Below are 14186 nucleotides of genomic sequence, written 5' to 3'. Positions count from 1 at the left end.
GTAGCTTATGGAGAAAATGCCTTTTTTCAGTACTTCCCTGAGAAGTTTACTGTTATTCTCAAGGGGATCTCCAGCCAGCACACAATGCTTACTTTTCCCCTTGCATTCCACGCTTCTTGTTCTGCAATAGTATGCAAAGCTGCGTTTCCCGAATAACTTTAATGTAACTTAATCATGTGTCGTCACAGAGTGTGAGAGCTGTTCCACTGTCCTCTAAAGCCTAGACTACCTACCTGCAGCTTTCACACCTTGCTAGCACCAGTCTCTGTGCTAGAGATCACTGAAATGATTCAGAAATTGACCAGCTAAACCTAACTGGCAAAAAACTGGATTAGTTTCCTGCTTCTCTGATTTAAGTCACACCAAGGTAATGCAAATGCCCAAGACTGAGCAAGTAGGTGTGGGCAGCTGCACAGTCTTGGAATGGACAGAAGTGTTCAAGTAATCGGGATGTCCAAAAGATAATTATTTGAACACATTAAAAATAATTACTGTTTCTTTTTAAATCACTTTCAAAATGAAATAATTTAAATAGTTTCATGAGATTCATTGTTATTTTCAGGTACAGATCTGTTGTTTGTCAAGCATCCTTTGGCTTCGTATTTGATACTGAAACATCTTACAACAGACAATTTCAGAAATATTTGTGAGAGAGATAAAGGAGGGAGAGAAGGAGAGAGAGGGGGAAGTATAACTAGACAGGAAGGTTAAAAAAAAATCTTCCTTTTCCAATTTTAATGTTTTCAGCACTTTGCTATTGCAAATTACTGTTCACCAAAATGTCTCACATGAGCTCATCTTTCTCCTCAGATCGAATTGCACAGAATATCATTAAATCTCACTTGGAGACATGCCAATATACAATGGAGGAGCTACACCAGCTAGCATGGCAAACCCACACATATGAAGAAATTAAGGTTTACCAGAGCAAGGTACAATCCTGTAATATACTTGTTCTGCTCCCTGTGGTTTGAAATTGTTAACCCTGAATTATTTGACAAGGACAAGCTGGTTAAAGTATTCTTTTAAGTATCTTAGAGGACCCTGGTCACTGAAAACAAGGGAGTGATATTTCATAACAAGAAGAAATAGCTTTTCAGTATGTTGGGATATTTGTTAATGTCAAAACTCAGACATGGTCATAGAATCCAGTTTCTACACATTGCTTGTTACCACAGATATAAACCTTATACTGAAATTCTGTTGATTTTACTGTGATGAGAATTGTTCTTCTCTGTTTTTAGGCTTTTCAAAAAATTATAATAAAAAAAACCCTTTGTTACTTTTTCATTTGGAAAGCTGTTAGAAGCACATTCCTTTTCTATGTGAGTAACAGATTTTTTCACTGTGAGCAAGCCAAATATCACCCATAAACAGTAAATGATAAATTTAAAGTACTCCTTAAAGTGAGGTTTTTCAAAAGTGGCTGGAAAAATGGACTCAACACAACGAATTTTTGTTCTACCTTTGTAATTCTCAGGTCACATTCAGAATATTTCTTATTGACACCTCTTCAGATGTAGCCCAGTCAACAGAAATCAAGATGTGCTCTTGCACTCCTGTGCCTCCATCACTAGCATTGATTCTACAGTCAGATATCTGTTGAGAGATTATCTGATCATGCAAGAGACTGAAGAGACTCCTGCTTGTTCCTACTTAGCTAGGAAAGCTAAGTACAAGCAGAAGTGAAAACATACTGCAGCTTGCAGAGTTACTGCAGCTGATCCAAGGCTCCAGTTTGCATTTGCACACCTGCATGCTCGAAGAAAATAGTTATCAATGAGATCAAAATTTCCTGTAGTCATTATTCAGACAGTAATTATACTTCAATTATTTTTTAAAGTTTCAAACAAGTAAAAGTATTCTGTTAGATGATTCAGTAACGCTGTGCCATTTTCTCCCTAGGAGTGCACTGAGTTGTTTACATTGCTAGTTCTGCTGTCTCTCTCTCTCATGCGCAAAAGTCAACACTAAAATCACATTTTAACACTGGTTGCATTCTCCCCCTTTGAAGAGATAGTGTCACAGTTTGGACCACTGAGGCAATCAACCTGTGAAAACAGCCTTCTCATGAAAGTTGTCAGGCATCTTGAAAAGCAGAGATGCCACTGGTTAAGACATGGTGGGAGGTGAGGGAGTGAGTTAGTCAGGGGACTGTGCCTTCCTGCAAGGCTACCTGAAGTTCTTAGCACATGGATGAACTCACTCACTTATTCTTTTGTTCTTCCCTCTTGTTTTCCCGGAAGACCAGAGAAGCCCTTTGGCAGCAGTGTGCCATTCAGATCACTCATGCTATCCAGTATGTGGTGGAGTTTGCAAAGCGGATAACAGGCTTCATGGAGCTCTGCCAGAATGACCAAATTCTCCTCCTTAAGTCAGGTGCGTAAACACCAAATGCTTGAGACTGGTTTAGCTCCCAGTGCAGTAGAAACGTGCTCAGCTGTCCCGTTCTTTGGGTCATTTTTGTTTTGACAGAACCTTACTTTTCAGTCTGTTTCATTAGCTGCGTTAACCCTTCCGTAGTTTTCCCCATTAATCATGTTACTGTTTTCTGATCCCCTTCTCTCCACAGTCACTTGTGGTTATTAAATATACACACACAGAGAGTCATTGCAGCAACTGTAGTCCCCAACCTGACATGTAGTGGAAAGACTCTGTGAATTGAGCAGGCCGAATCAGTCATCTGCCACCCTCTAAATCCCCACTTGTCATTAGTGAATGCTTCTGTGGTCATCTCTAATCTTTTTAATGAGACTACAGAGATACCCTCCAGCCAGTGCACAGGAGGGAAAATCCATGCTGGCGCCAGTTAGTTTTGGACTAAATGAGAGCGGATTACAGCAGCGTGCTGCAGCCATGCTCTCTGTGCGTGCCTGGGTGTGCATGTGTATGTTTAAGGGCAAGGTGGAAAAGGATTTCCTTCCCTGACATAGGATGTGGTAATTTCTGTCCTCCATAGGAAGCATGACAAGATTTATTGTGACTATGCATTAACTCTGCTAAACTCAGTAGGACTAAATGGCTTCACCAAGTGAGCCACTGCTGGTAATTAACTGCATTCACCCTGTCATATCAGTTTCTCTCTCTCTCCATGTGTAAAAGGTGTGACGCAGTGTGAGGTGACTCGTTAAAACATAAGAAGTACTTCCTGTTTCGAGAGGAAACTGTTCATTTCATTTGAAAGCTGTTGCGTTCCTTGCTCTGTACACAGTGGTCTGTGGCTTAGAGTGGGACTGAATTGAGGCAGCAGAGCTGCAAATGGCAAAGGATGTGGAAACCTGAGGAGTATATAGGCAGAGAGTCACAGGATAACATTTTATTTTATTTTACTATCTTTAAGACTTCTGAAAATGCTGATGCATCCCATATAACTTCCTTCGATTAGCAAAAGTAGCAACACAGTTGCTCCTTAAACAAAAAATATAAATGTATTTGACTGTGCTATTGGACAACTCTGCTTAGCTGCAGCATGTATAAATATTTTTGGTTCTATTTTCTGTTTTGCAGCTAATGCTCAGCAAAAGAGGTTAGAAAATCTGGACTTTTCATTCAGAAACGTATCTGCAAAAGAAATCTCAAATTCAGAGTTTCTCTTTCAGAAAATTCAGATTTAGTTAGAGATTGCTTTAAATTATTTTTTCTTCATTTTCCCAAAACAGGAAATTCTGTAAATTCTGTAGGAAGAATAAAGAAAAAAATAAAAAATAAAAAATAATTTAATTTAATTAAAAAAAAAAAAAACAACAACTGTTCCGTTGGATCTTCCTCAACCTCGAAGAAAAATAAGGGAAACAAAAGTTTGCAGAATAAAGTATTTTAAATTAACATTATATGCCCAGGTCGAAATTCAGATTAAGTCCGCTGCACTGAAGAAAATAAGCCTAAGGATTAGTTAGTCTGTCTCGACAAAAAAAAATACCCATTTTCTCTACTTAAATCAAAGAAATGTATTGTTTCCCATATTCAGTGAGAGATCCTCTTGATGGCTCCAGAAAGCCTGGGCCTGTAATAATGTGTGGCACTTCTGCTCTTTTTTCTCTCCTGTAGGCTGCTTGGAAGTGGTTTTGGTGAGAATGTGCCGTGCCTTCAACCCACTCAACAATACTGTTCTGTTTGAAGGAAAGTATGGAGGGATGCAGATGTTCAAAGCCTTGGGTATGTTGGTCTTTTTCTTTTCAATCCTTTCTATAAATGTTGGTCCAAATAATGTCAGATTATCCTTCTGTTAAAATATATCCTTCTGCTTAAATGCACTGATGTGCATTTAAAACCCTCAATAAATATTGAAACCAAAACCTCCGATTCTCTGAACTGGAAATGGAAAAGTGGCTCCAGCAGCTGCCCGTAATAGTAGGTGTTTTTCTCTAAAGAAAAAGAGCACTATGAGGATCTTATCAGGTTTTTTATTCTGCCACCTACAGCTTTGATTAAAACACAGGTTATGGTAGAAGCTAAGTAGTTTATCACCACAGGTCAATTATACTTGACATATCAAATTAGTCCCACTAATTATGTCCTGCAAAAAGCCATTTCATTCCAGCAAAGAGGGGACTAAAATGATGAACTATGACAAAATATATGAAGGAACTTAGTAAATATGCTGTTTATACTAAAACTTTTAAGCTCATTTAGATTTGTGTGTTGAAATAATAGCTTCATTTCTGAACATGATATAAAGTGCTATCTGAAATGCCAATGCCTAAATGGGTGTGTTTTGGCAATCCATGGGAGCAGTACATTATTGGCAAATATAGCATGATGTAAGCAGAATCAAATTCAAGGACAGTAATTTACTGCAAAAATTTACCATACAGATATATTTTTTTCTTGAATAAGAAAAAACATTACACTACCTTGCATGAATAAGAAGTGTTCTTGTTTATTATTTGATGTATTTTGGTCCTTTTCGAATATTTTATAGAATATGTATACTGTTAATTAATAAATTTTATATGTGAAAGTGAATTAGGACTGGTTATTCTTTCTTCTTAGTTTTAATACTTATTTATAAATAACATTTCATATTGGGAAAAAAGAACCCCATTCTAAATCTCTGTGTGCTTTTTGTACAAGTCATGCCCGTAATTCTTAATAATTTTTGTGTTCCATTGTGATTTAGTGATTTAGAAATAGTTGATCTTTACAGCAAGTGGAATTTTAATAGCTGATAGACACATGTTTTAAGAATGCATACATTTACTCATTTGTTCTTTTTTTTTTTTTTTTTTTTTTACTTTGTTCTCTGTGGTCCTTAGGTTCTGATGATCTGGTGAATGAAGCATTTGACTTTGCTAAGAATTTATGTTCCTTACAGCTGACTGAGGAGGAGATTGCCTTGTTTTCATCTGCTGTTCTGATATCACCAGGTATTTGTTCCAATCTACCTACTTAAATAGTGGCTTACACTGGAATAAGCAATGTACATATGTATTAAGAAGTGTGATAAGCAATGGAAGAATACCTTTATACAAAAAAGAGTTTTCAGCTCTTTTTGTTAGAATTTCAGCAGTTACATATATTAGAAATAGATCCAAAGTGTGGTGATCCTGTCACATAAGTTTACAGATAGGCAAAATATGTAACATGCCAGTTATATATTAAAAAACAATAATAATATTGTCTACCTGAATTGTCTACCTGAACTTAACCTACAGGCATGTTATGCTTCAGTCAAGGACCATCTCCTTAGCCTCTGTACACTATTTCATGGTGCAAGAGAAAGACAGATTGGAAAATGAGAGAGAAATAAGTGCTGAGAGTGAGGGTAATAGGCATGGAACAAGTTCATGCAGGCAAGCAGTGCCTGCTGGCATTGCTTCAAAACACAGAGAAAATATGTCAAGGTGATGCATGTTCCTGCTTGGATCCTCAGTGAGCTAAAACCTCAGAGCCCTGAGTGGGTTAGGGAGTCTTCAGCTATGAATGAATTCTTCTGTGTCAATAAAAACATAAGCAGTAAAAATCTCCATGAAGCTCTGTCTGAATTTAACTCCATTTAAGAGGTAGTAATTTCAGGGTCAAAATGTTCTTCTTCAAGTATTCACATACCACAGCTCCACATAAGCAACCTTAGAGTTTAGTATGAGATTTTAAACTTGACTCAGGGGAGGTAGGCCTCCACCTCCCACTAAGAGTAACCTTTTGAAAGGTCTTTACAAAAATTTCCACCATTAATTATTTTTCCAGTCTGTTCTGCTAAAGACTTCCTCTAGGTCACTTTGCCCTCTCATACATCTGCGGAGGAGATTACATTAGGCAGAATTAGATTAGCACAGATGGTGTCCATGTTTGTTCTCATCATTAATGACACCTCCAGAAAGAACTCTACTCCTAATTTCCCTCTGAAGTGTTCTTGTGGTCACTTGCTTGGAGGTGAAATGGTCAAGCCAGTGCCCACATATAGCATGAGATCGAGTTGCTCCAGAGAGAACCCTCCAGAGTGCTTCTCGCAGTACCCTGACAGGTCCCTCTCAACCAGCCCTTTTCTCCACAGAAAAGACCAAATCATAATGGAAATGTACAGCATCTGTACACATTTGGCATTAGTGACCTGTCAACAGACTGACTCCATGCAAAGCTAAAGACAACTTGGGAATTCTGGGGCAATCTAGACTGTGAAGTTCTTGAGCGACATGCTAAGAACCAACCAACAGAAAATGAAAAGAATGATAGAATCCTTACAAGCAAGATTTATGTTTTTCTTTTTTTAACATCTAGGTGTTTTCTGTAGAGACAGAAGCAGTAAAATGGTTTCAGTGCTGGCTTATATGCACTTTATTTCAGATTAAAGCATCTCATCTGTAGGGAGAAAAAAAATATTCAGATATGTGATTTCTAGCCAAACTAAAAAGAAGTAATATTTCTGTCACCCAGGTAATCTAGGCAACAAAAACAAATTATAGCCCAACTTAACAAAATCTGGTCACAGAAATATTCCATCGTCTCTGAGTGTCCTATACCTCAGACCTGGACAGAGCCTATTTAAGTAATGAGAAGTTTCCTATTGATTTTAATGGATTGCTTTAATAGATTTTTGATCAAGTCATTAATGAAATGCTCTTAGCTACAGGTAGACAATTGATGGAAATTAAAGTTCTGAGCTTCGCAGTTCTTCATATGTCTTTCAGCAAAGCGACAAAATCTCTCACACATCTGCAGCTGTACTGTGCTTGAAAAAGCTAGAAACTCAGCACTGGCTTTGAGCCAGCTGTATTGCAAGCATGTGTTGTAAAACCTTCTCCACTAACTCTAGTAATACATTTCAGTCATGAAATACATCAGCCATGATGCAGCACTTCAAAGCTGGGTGTCTCTTGAATAGCAAACTCTGCTAAGATATACAGAAGTAATTCCAAGTTTTTTCACCATTATTTAGCTTGAAAGTTAAAGCTGGTGATACTAGAGGAAATACTTCATTGTCCAGTGCCTTTCTTTCATGTCCAAGTTGTTTCTTTCCTTCTTGCTAGCAAGAGGACACTCTGAATATCTCTTACTCCTTTGGCCAAAAACCAAATGTGAAAGTGTTTAACGTGTGCTGAGTGCTTCTTCCTATAGTCTGCAAGCATGAGTATCTTTAGACAAGGGAGAAGCAATAATACAGGATGGGCTGAAGAATCATAACCTTGAAATAAGGCAACCTATCTTCCATTAAAAAACTGCCGATTTGTGTCATGCAAATAAACCCCATCTCAGCTGGGCTAAGTCTGTGAATGGCAAGGGAAGGTAGTGCAAATTGTAATGACATTAAAAGCTGCCATTTATTTCCTTTCAAAAATAATAATAAAAAATTAATAGAGAAATAATCAGTTTTGCTCTGCACTAGATATTCTGGTTTCTTCACAGTAAAGTGTTTCATCTTGTGAACATGCATAAACATGAAAAAAGGAAATAATAAACTGCATCTGTTCTTCCACTCACTAATTTAGGGACATAGCCGCTCTCTTTGGGAAGTACTCGTATTCATGCTTTTCTTCTACAGAAACCACTGCACTGAAAGGTGATTATTGTGCTCTTAATCTCAGCATTTACAGGGAACAGAGCAATATCAGCAGGAGTGGGCTGACCTAAGAACATCTGTTAACACTACAGTTTAGGTTCTGAAACCAAGCTTGAGGCCCATTTTCCATCTGAATAAAAGCACAAATCCAGATTTTGTAAATTAAGGTTATCAGAGGTGATTCTTTCACTTGATTTCTGATTCTAAGCTTAAAGATGTAGAATGCCTCTTCACTTGCATGGAAATGGGTGGTAAGACATTAACCTTGCTTTTCTGAAAATCTTGCTGAACACCTTTCCTTACATCTTTCACCCTTTTCTACACTCTTTTCTTGCCTAGTGGGCTAGTGCACTCTTTCAAGACAGTAGAGTCAAAACCTAAAGGAAAATCATAGAGCTGAAACAGTTGTCAAATCCTGTATGGGTAGCCACTGATCTACTGACTTTTTCCTGCACTTATGTGAATATAATTAGGGGTATGTGCAAAGTCCAAACAAATTTGCAGATGGTGATCAAGTGGTAGGAACTACATTCTGGGAGACAGACAATATTCATAGTAAAAGTTTCACCTAGCCCACGCTGTGATTTCAAGAACTCTTGCATTATATACAGCATACTCCATGACAGGCAAGTGATGAAACCCGTGCTCCCACAGCCTCAGTCTATTTTTATGCTCATCTTTGTGGCAGAAAGATAAATCTTTAAGGACTGCTCTCTGTGATAAATCTTTCTAGCTTCAGCCTGACACCTATTAGGTGTTGATTTAATACTACTGAAAGGCATGTTTTTCAAGAACATAAAATGTGACACTTAGCCTGTGAAGCCTAAATATTATTGTGAGCTTATTTGTGTCAATACTGTGTGCACTCAGCTAATTCTGTTTCTGTGGCCACTGTCAATATAGGATCCATTAGTTTACCTTCCAAGATCATGATTCTTTAAGCTATGCAAAAATATTGTTTTCTTTGTCTGATAACCTGCTAAGTCTCTAGAGGCTTGGGTTAATCTCTTTTCAGAGAAATTGTTGATTGACATTTTCCATAGAGACATCTCTGCAGTCAGACAAATGGCAGAATCCTGATTCTTCAGCGCTGAAATACTCTTTAGTCTCTCAGCTTAAATTATTTCAATGGATCATGTTAGTAACTCGGGGAGGTAGGGAAAAGAGCACTGGAAATGAAAAGGATTTTCCCACACCTTTCAATGTGTACATTAAGATTCAAGCCCTGTGGCAAAACATAATTTCGTATTTCCTTTTGCAAAGCTAAAATCTATGTCCAAGAATCAGTCTGACTGTGAGAAATATGTGAGAAACAGGGAAATAAGTTTGCAGAATAGGAACACAGACAGTTTGGCAGTGCTATAAACACTATTATGTTTCAGAGATTGTCTTGGGGTCCGCTTCTATGCTTCATGTATGATTGTTTCCAGAAGCTGTGACTTGAGAGAATATCTTATGAAAGACCTCCTACACTTGGGGTTTGAGCTCAGTATAAATCCAGACAACTGTATCTATAATTGTTAATTCTCCCAGATTAGCTTCTCCTTTGTGTTGTTTAAAAAGAGAACATTTTTAAATAACAAGAAATTTGCACTTCAAGACATTGCAACAGCTCATAATTCTTTTGAATTATTAAAGAAATTCTTTTGAAGAAAGCCTTTTTTTTTTAATACAGAATATAATAATATATGGTCTTAAAATGTTAGCCTAGTAAATAATGAGATATATTTTGTTTTAATTTTTCAATCACTATATTCTATTGTTTTCAAAGAGATGACTGTTTTGATCAATATGCTCATTATTTACGTATTAAGACACTAAAATGATATATGCTTTTTACCTAGGCAATATGAATTTAGAGCAGTGAATGTACCAGCAAAATATAATGAAATGCTTGGACCTTGTTTCATTTCTACTCCCATCTTTCTCTAACGTACTGATTTAAACAGAAATACAGGGCAAATATTTTGTTGTTGTATGTTCAGTATCTTAATTAAACTCTCAGCTGATCCTTTAATGGATTAAAATACTTTGCTTCTGAAACCATCTTTTCATTATGAGTCCCTTCCCGACGGGAATTACATTTGCTGTAAACACTTGTTAGCATACCAAGTTCATCCATGAGCATACCCCACACCTGTCCTTAGCTCTTGCCTTCCTTTTTCTTAGATCGAGCCTGGTTAATAGAGCCAAGGAAGGTCCAGAAGCTTCAGGAAAAGATTTACTTTGCACTTCAACATGTGATCCAGAAGAACCACCTCGATGATGAGACTTTGACAAAGGTAAATTGTTAAAAAAGGGCTAACCTAAGCCTTCCTCAGACATGTATCTTTTTCTAGCCACTTCTCCACTACTACATTAATTTAAGTTAAAAGCATCATACCACTTGCTCCCACTGTATAGAAGTAAGCATTTTTGTATTCTTCTCCTCGCTCTTCTTTCCTCTTAAATCATCTTTTGTTCAATCCATTAATCATCTTATGTGGTACCTTAGCAAGAATCAGACTATTTTAATGAGAGCCCCTAGAGGCAAAGCGGTTTTGGCACTTGGCTAAAATTTTCAGTGGAATGGTTTTTTAGACCATAACAGTAAGAACAGTGGACTTATCCAATGGCAGCATGGATAGATTTGATGGAGTTTGGGGTATTACAGTTTCCCAACAAGATGCTACCTTAATTAATTCTGGAATCAGTGACTTATACTAAATTTGTTTCCTCTCTCTTCTTTTATATCTCACAGTTAATAGCCAAGATACCAACCATTACTGCACTTTGCAACTTGCACGGAGAGAAACTACAGGTATTTAAACAGTCTCACCCAGATATAGTGAACACACTATTTCCTCCATTATACAAGGAGCTTTTCAATCCAGACTCAACCACTGGCTGCAAGTGAAGGGGATAATGAAATTTTCACGTAGTCATGGAATGCATCACTGTTAAGACAAAATGAAATGTTTTCATAATGAACTTATTAAAAATGTCACTACTGCAACACTAGGAATGTTCTGCACTTAATAGAATTATTTTTCACCGCTACAGTTTGAAGAATGTAAATATGCAATTCTGAGTGGGGATGTCTTTTTTCTCTTTTCTTTGTTTACCTTTTTTTTTTTTTTCTTTTTGAACTGACAATGAATATACAAATATAGGACACTGGGTGTTACCTTTTTTTTTTTTAATTTTATTTTATTGGGATATGTTTTGGGAGACAACTGTTCATAGAATTTTATTGTAGATATAAATGAGAATAGAGCAGTACTTTGCAGTATTACTCTTGCTGTTTATTGTTCAAATATAATTTAAGAAAATTCCACTTATTAGTCTTGCCTATTTCTATGTTTTTAGATAGTTTAATGCATGTGGAAATTTGTAGCTGTCTTGGAAATTATTGTGCATGTATGAAATACATATATATATATGTATACGTTGTGTATACTTATATATATATGTATGTACTATATGCATACATGCTGTAGCTTAAAAGTCCCATGCCTACTTTTAAAGGATGCTCAGCCAGGCTGTCATGCATTTCTTGCTCTCCAAGTAATATATTAGATCTACTTTGGGCAATCACAATTTGCTTTGCCAGTCAACAGCCAATGTGTAATGACAGGATCACTCCTGAAATGTGTAATGTAGTGCATATGTGCAGTCTGTAAATGAAACATCAGGAATATACCAATGATGCAAAAGCCTTGTCTGGATGATTTCAGTGGAGAGAGGAAAAGCTTTTTGTCAATATTCTCCCTGCAACAGGGGTACAGCATATGTAAGAGTGAACATTTTAGGACCTGTGTCAGTGAAGTATCTGAAACACAGAATAAAAACATAGACTGTCCCACCCACTTCTCTGATTACACAAAGATTTTATTTTATTATATGCTTATTTGAAAAATAGTTGCAAGACTTGGCTTGGTTTTTGGTATTTTGTTGGGTTTTGTTGTTGTTTTTTTTTCTTGTTTGTTGTTGTAGTTTTAAAGAAATATAGTGAACTCAGTGAAAACCTTAGGAAGCCTAAAATGTAGCTCTGAAAATTATCATCAGAGAAAGGGAGGGAGGAGGAAAGTTGAAGTGAACAATAGCCATGGTTATGAAGATGAACATAACACTATTACCAACAAAGCCATCACCTAAACAAGACTGATGGTTTCCATTCCATGTATATACATACATGTTAAATACACATATATATATACAAACATAGGGTTGATTTGATGCTCACTTCAGGAGGCAAGCAAACGATTGGAGCTTTCTTTTTGTCTGTCTCTAAGTTGATTTTACGTGCATTTGCCTGCAAAACCAAAGGTGAATACAGAGAGGAGTGGAAGACTGCCACGAGACACAATCTCGTAGATTAATTAAATTTAATTGCAGTCATGATTAATGCATTTGGATTCTGCCAGAGATTAAAAAAACATAAACTTTTTCCTGTGGAAGAGCAGGGATTCACTTCTTGCCATGTCTCTGTCCTTGTCATCATATCTATCTGTTGGGAGCTTTTCCAGAAAAGTGTCCTTAGAGAATGCTAGTGGAAGGAGTTGAGCAGAAATAAGTAGAAAAGAAATGAAGCAGAGGCAGGGTCATGAGCAGTCCTTATTTCAAAGCTCATAGAAGGCAGTCTGAACTGAGAGCTGGTGAGAAGGAGTTGAAGGCCCCACTGCCAGGCCATAGGGCAGAGCTGTGTCACTGGGAACCCATGGGACACAGCTGGGCCCCAGAGTGGTTGCAGAAACTTGTGTCAGCGATAGTCTAATTCCTCTGTTTTTTCCAGAAGACCACATAGGTCCCATCTCATCCTCTATTCCTTTTTCTGCATCAACAGTTAATTCACACCCTATTTCAAGCACTGGGTAAAGTTTCCCCTCGACCACCACCAATCACCTTCTAAGTTTACACACACACCTCATGACTCCATAGCTATCTCTTCTCTTAGCAATCCTAAACTTGCTGCAAGAGCAGTTACAAACCCTTAGCTAATAAATGTTTCTCTGTTAATCTATTCTGAGTGCAAAATAGATACAAAAAGTGCAAAGCCATGTTAATTTTTCTGAGGTTTGTTGTAAAAATGATGCAATCTTCTAAATTTCTTAGTCCTAGAAAAAATCAATCTCTAAAATACTCTTTTTGCACCAAATTTCTATCACATACTCCAGTGATTTTATTAAAATGCTTTCAGTTAATGTAGTACAACACTGCTTCTGATGCTTCTTTAAACCACTTAAGCCATAAGATTGGCATCCTCTTGTAATCTGATTTTGTCTGTTTGCAGCCTGTTTTACATGACAAATCCATGAACAGGACTCCATATTCCACCTACTTCTAATATTTAAAATAATAATAATAATAAATAATTAACCAGTATTTATGCAAGGTCAATTTGTATATATTTGGAAAAAAAAAATCAAGTCAAACTGAATCCTGTAACAGCTCAATTTTAACTGCAGAGGATTCATGTTTTCCTTGTCTTTTTCAATATGAGAACATATTTACATATATATATTACACACATATATATATGCTCATTTGAAATCCATTATAATAATAATCCATTATTTTCAGTACATTAAAAGTAACATATTTAGCCAATACACAGAATATAGAGTGTGATAAGTATTACTGTCATAAGGGTTGATAAATGAAGAAGTTTGCTATGCTTATAAACAATCCACATTTTTGTAATACATATTGAAAATGCCTTATTGTTTTCAAATAAGCCAATCAATCTTTAGCTTGTATTATGATTTACATCTTAGGCAAGATGACAAAATGAAGATCACCTGTGAAAAAGACATATTATTTAACCATTATTCATAGGGAGTTTCATCCTTAAAGCACTGTTCTGAAATCACTGCAATCTCATGATCTCTTCAATCAGTAAGGACTGTTCCCTTTTTTCAAAGATAAAGAAATGAAGGCAAAGAAGTTAAATGGCCAGAGACCACAGAACTAGTAGCATCCAGGCTGAGATTAAAAGTGGATTCTTTTCTTTTGTCCTAAAACCACTAGCAATGTCACATAGCATTTTCTGTACAAACTGTACAAACAATTACAAATATTGCCAAATTATTATCTTCAGATAATATTATCAATAGTTTGTTCATTTTTTTTTATTTTTACAGAATTTGAGCAAGAAACTCATTTATTTTTGTAGCAAAAATTAATTCTCATACAGTATTTACTGGTGCTA

At 36.5% G+C, this 14186-nt stretch overlaps 1 protein-coding gene across 1 annotated transcript in view; it reads left to right on the top strand.

The window, feature by feature from the left end:
- RORB (RAR related orphan receptor B) overlaps positions 1–13379 on the top strand; it is a 134807-nt gene extending 121428 nt beyond the window's left edge. The window contains exons 5-10 of the mRNA XM_090131417.1: positions 811–932; positions 2247–2379; positions 4048–4155; positions 5256–5366; positions 10166–10278; positions 10737–13379. Of these exons, the coding sequence (XP_089987543.1) occupies positions 811–932; positions 2247–2379; positions 4048–4155; positions 5256–5366; positions 10166–10278; positions 10737–10892 (743 nt within the window). The 3' untranslated portion in view covers positions 10893–13379. The remainder of the gene's footprint in view (positions 1–810; positions 933–2246; positions 2380–4047; positions 4156–5255; positions 5367–10165; positions 10279–10736) is intronic.
- Positions 13380–14186: the final 807 nt, after the last annotated feature.

The sequence above is a fragment of the Phasianus colchicus genome, chromosome Z (assembly GCF_987193195.1).
Source record: "Phasianus colchicus chromosome Z, bPhaCol1.hap1.1, whole genome shotgun sequence".
NCBI classification, from domain to species: domain Eukaryota; kingdom Metazoa; phylum Chordata; class Aves; order Galliformes; family Phasianidae; genus Phasianus; species Phasianus colchicus.
Note: the sequence above shows the minus strand (reverse complement) of the source record. Positions and strands in the feature narration are given on the sequence as shown.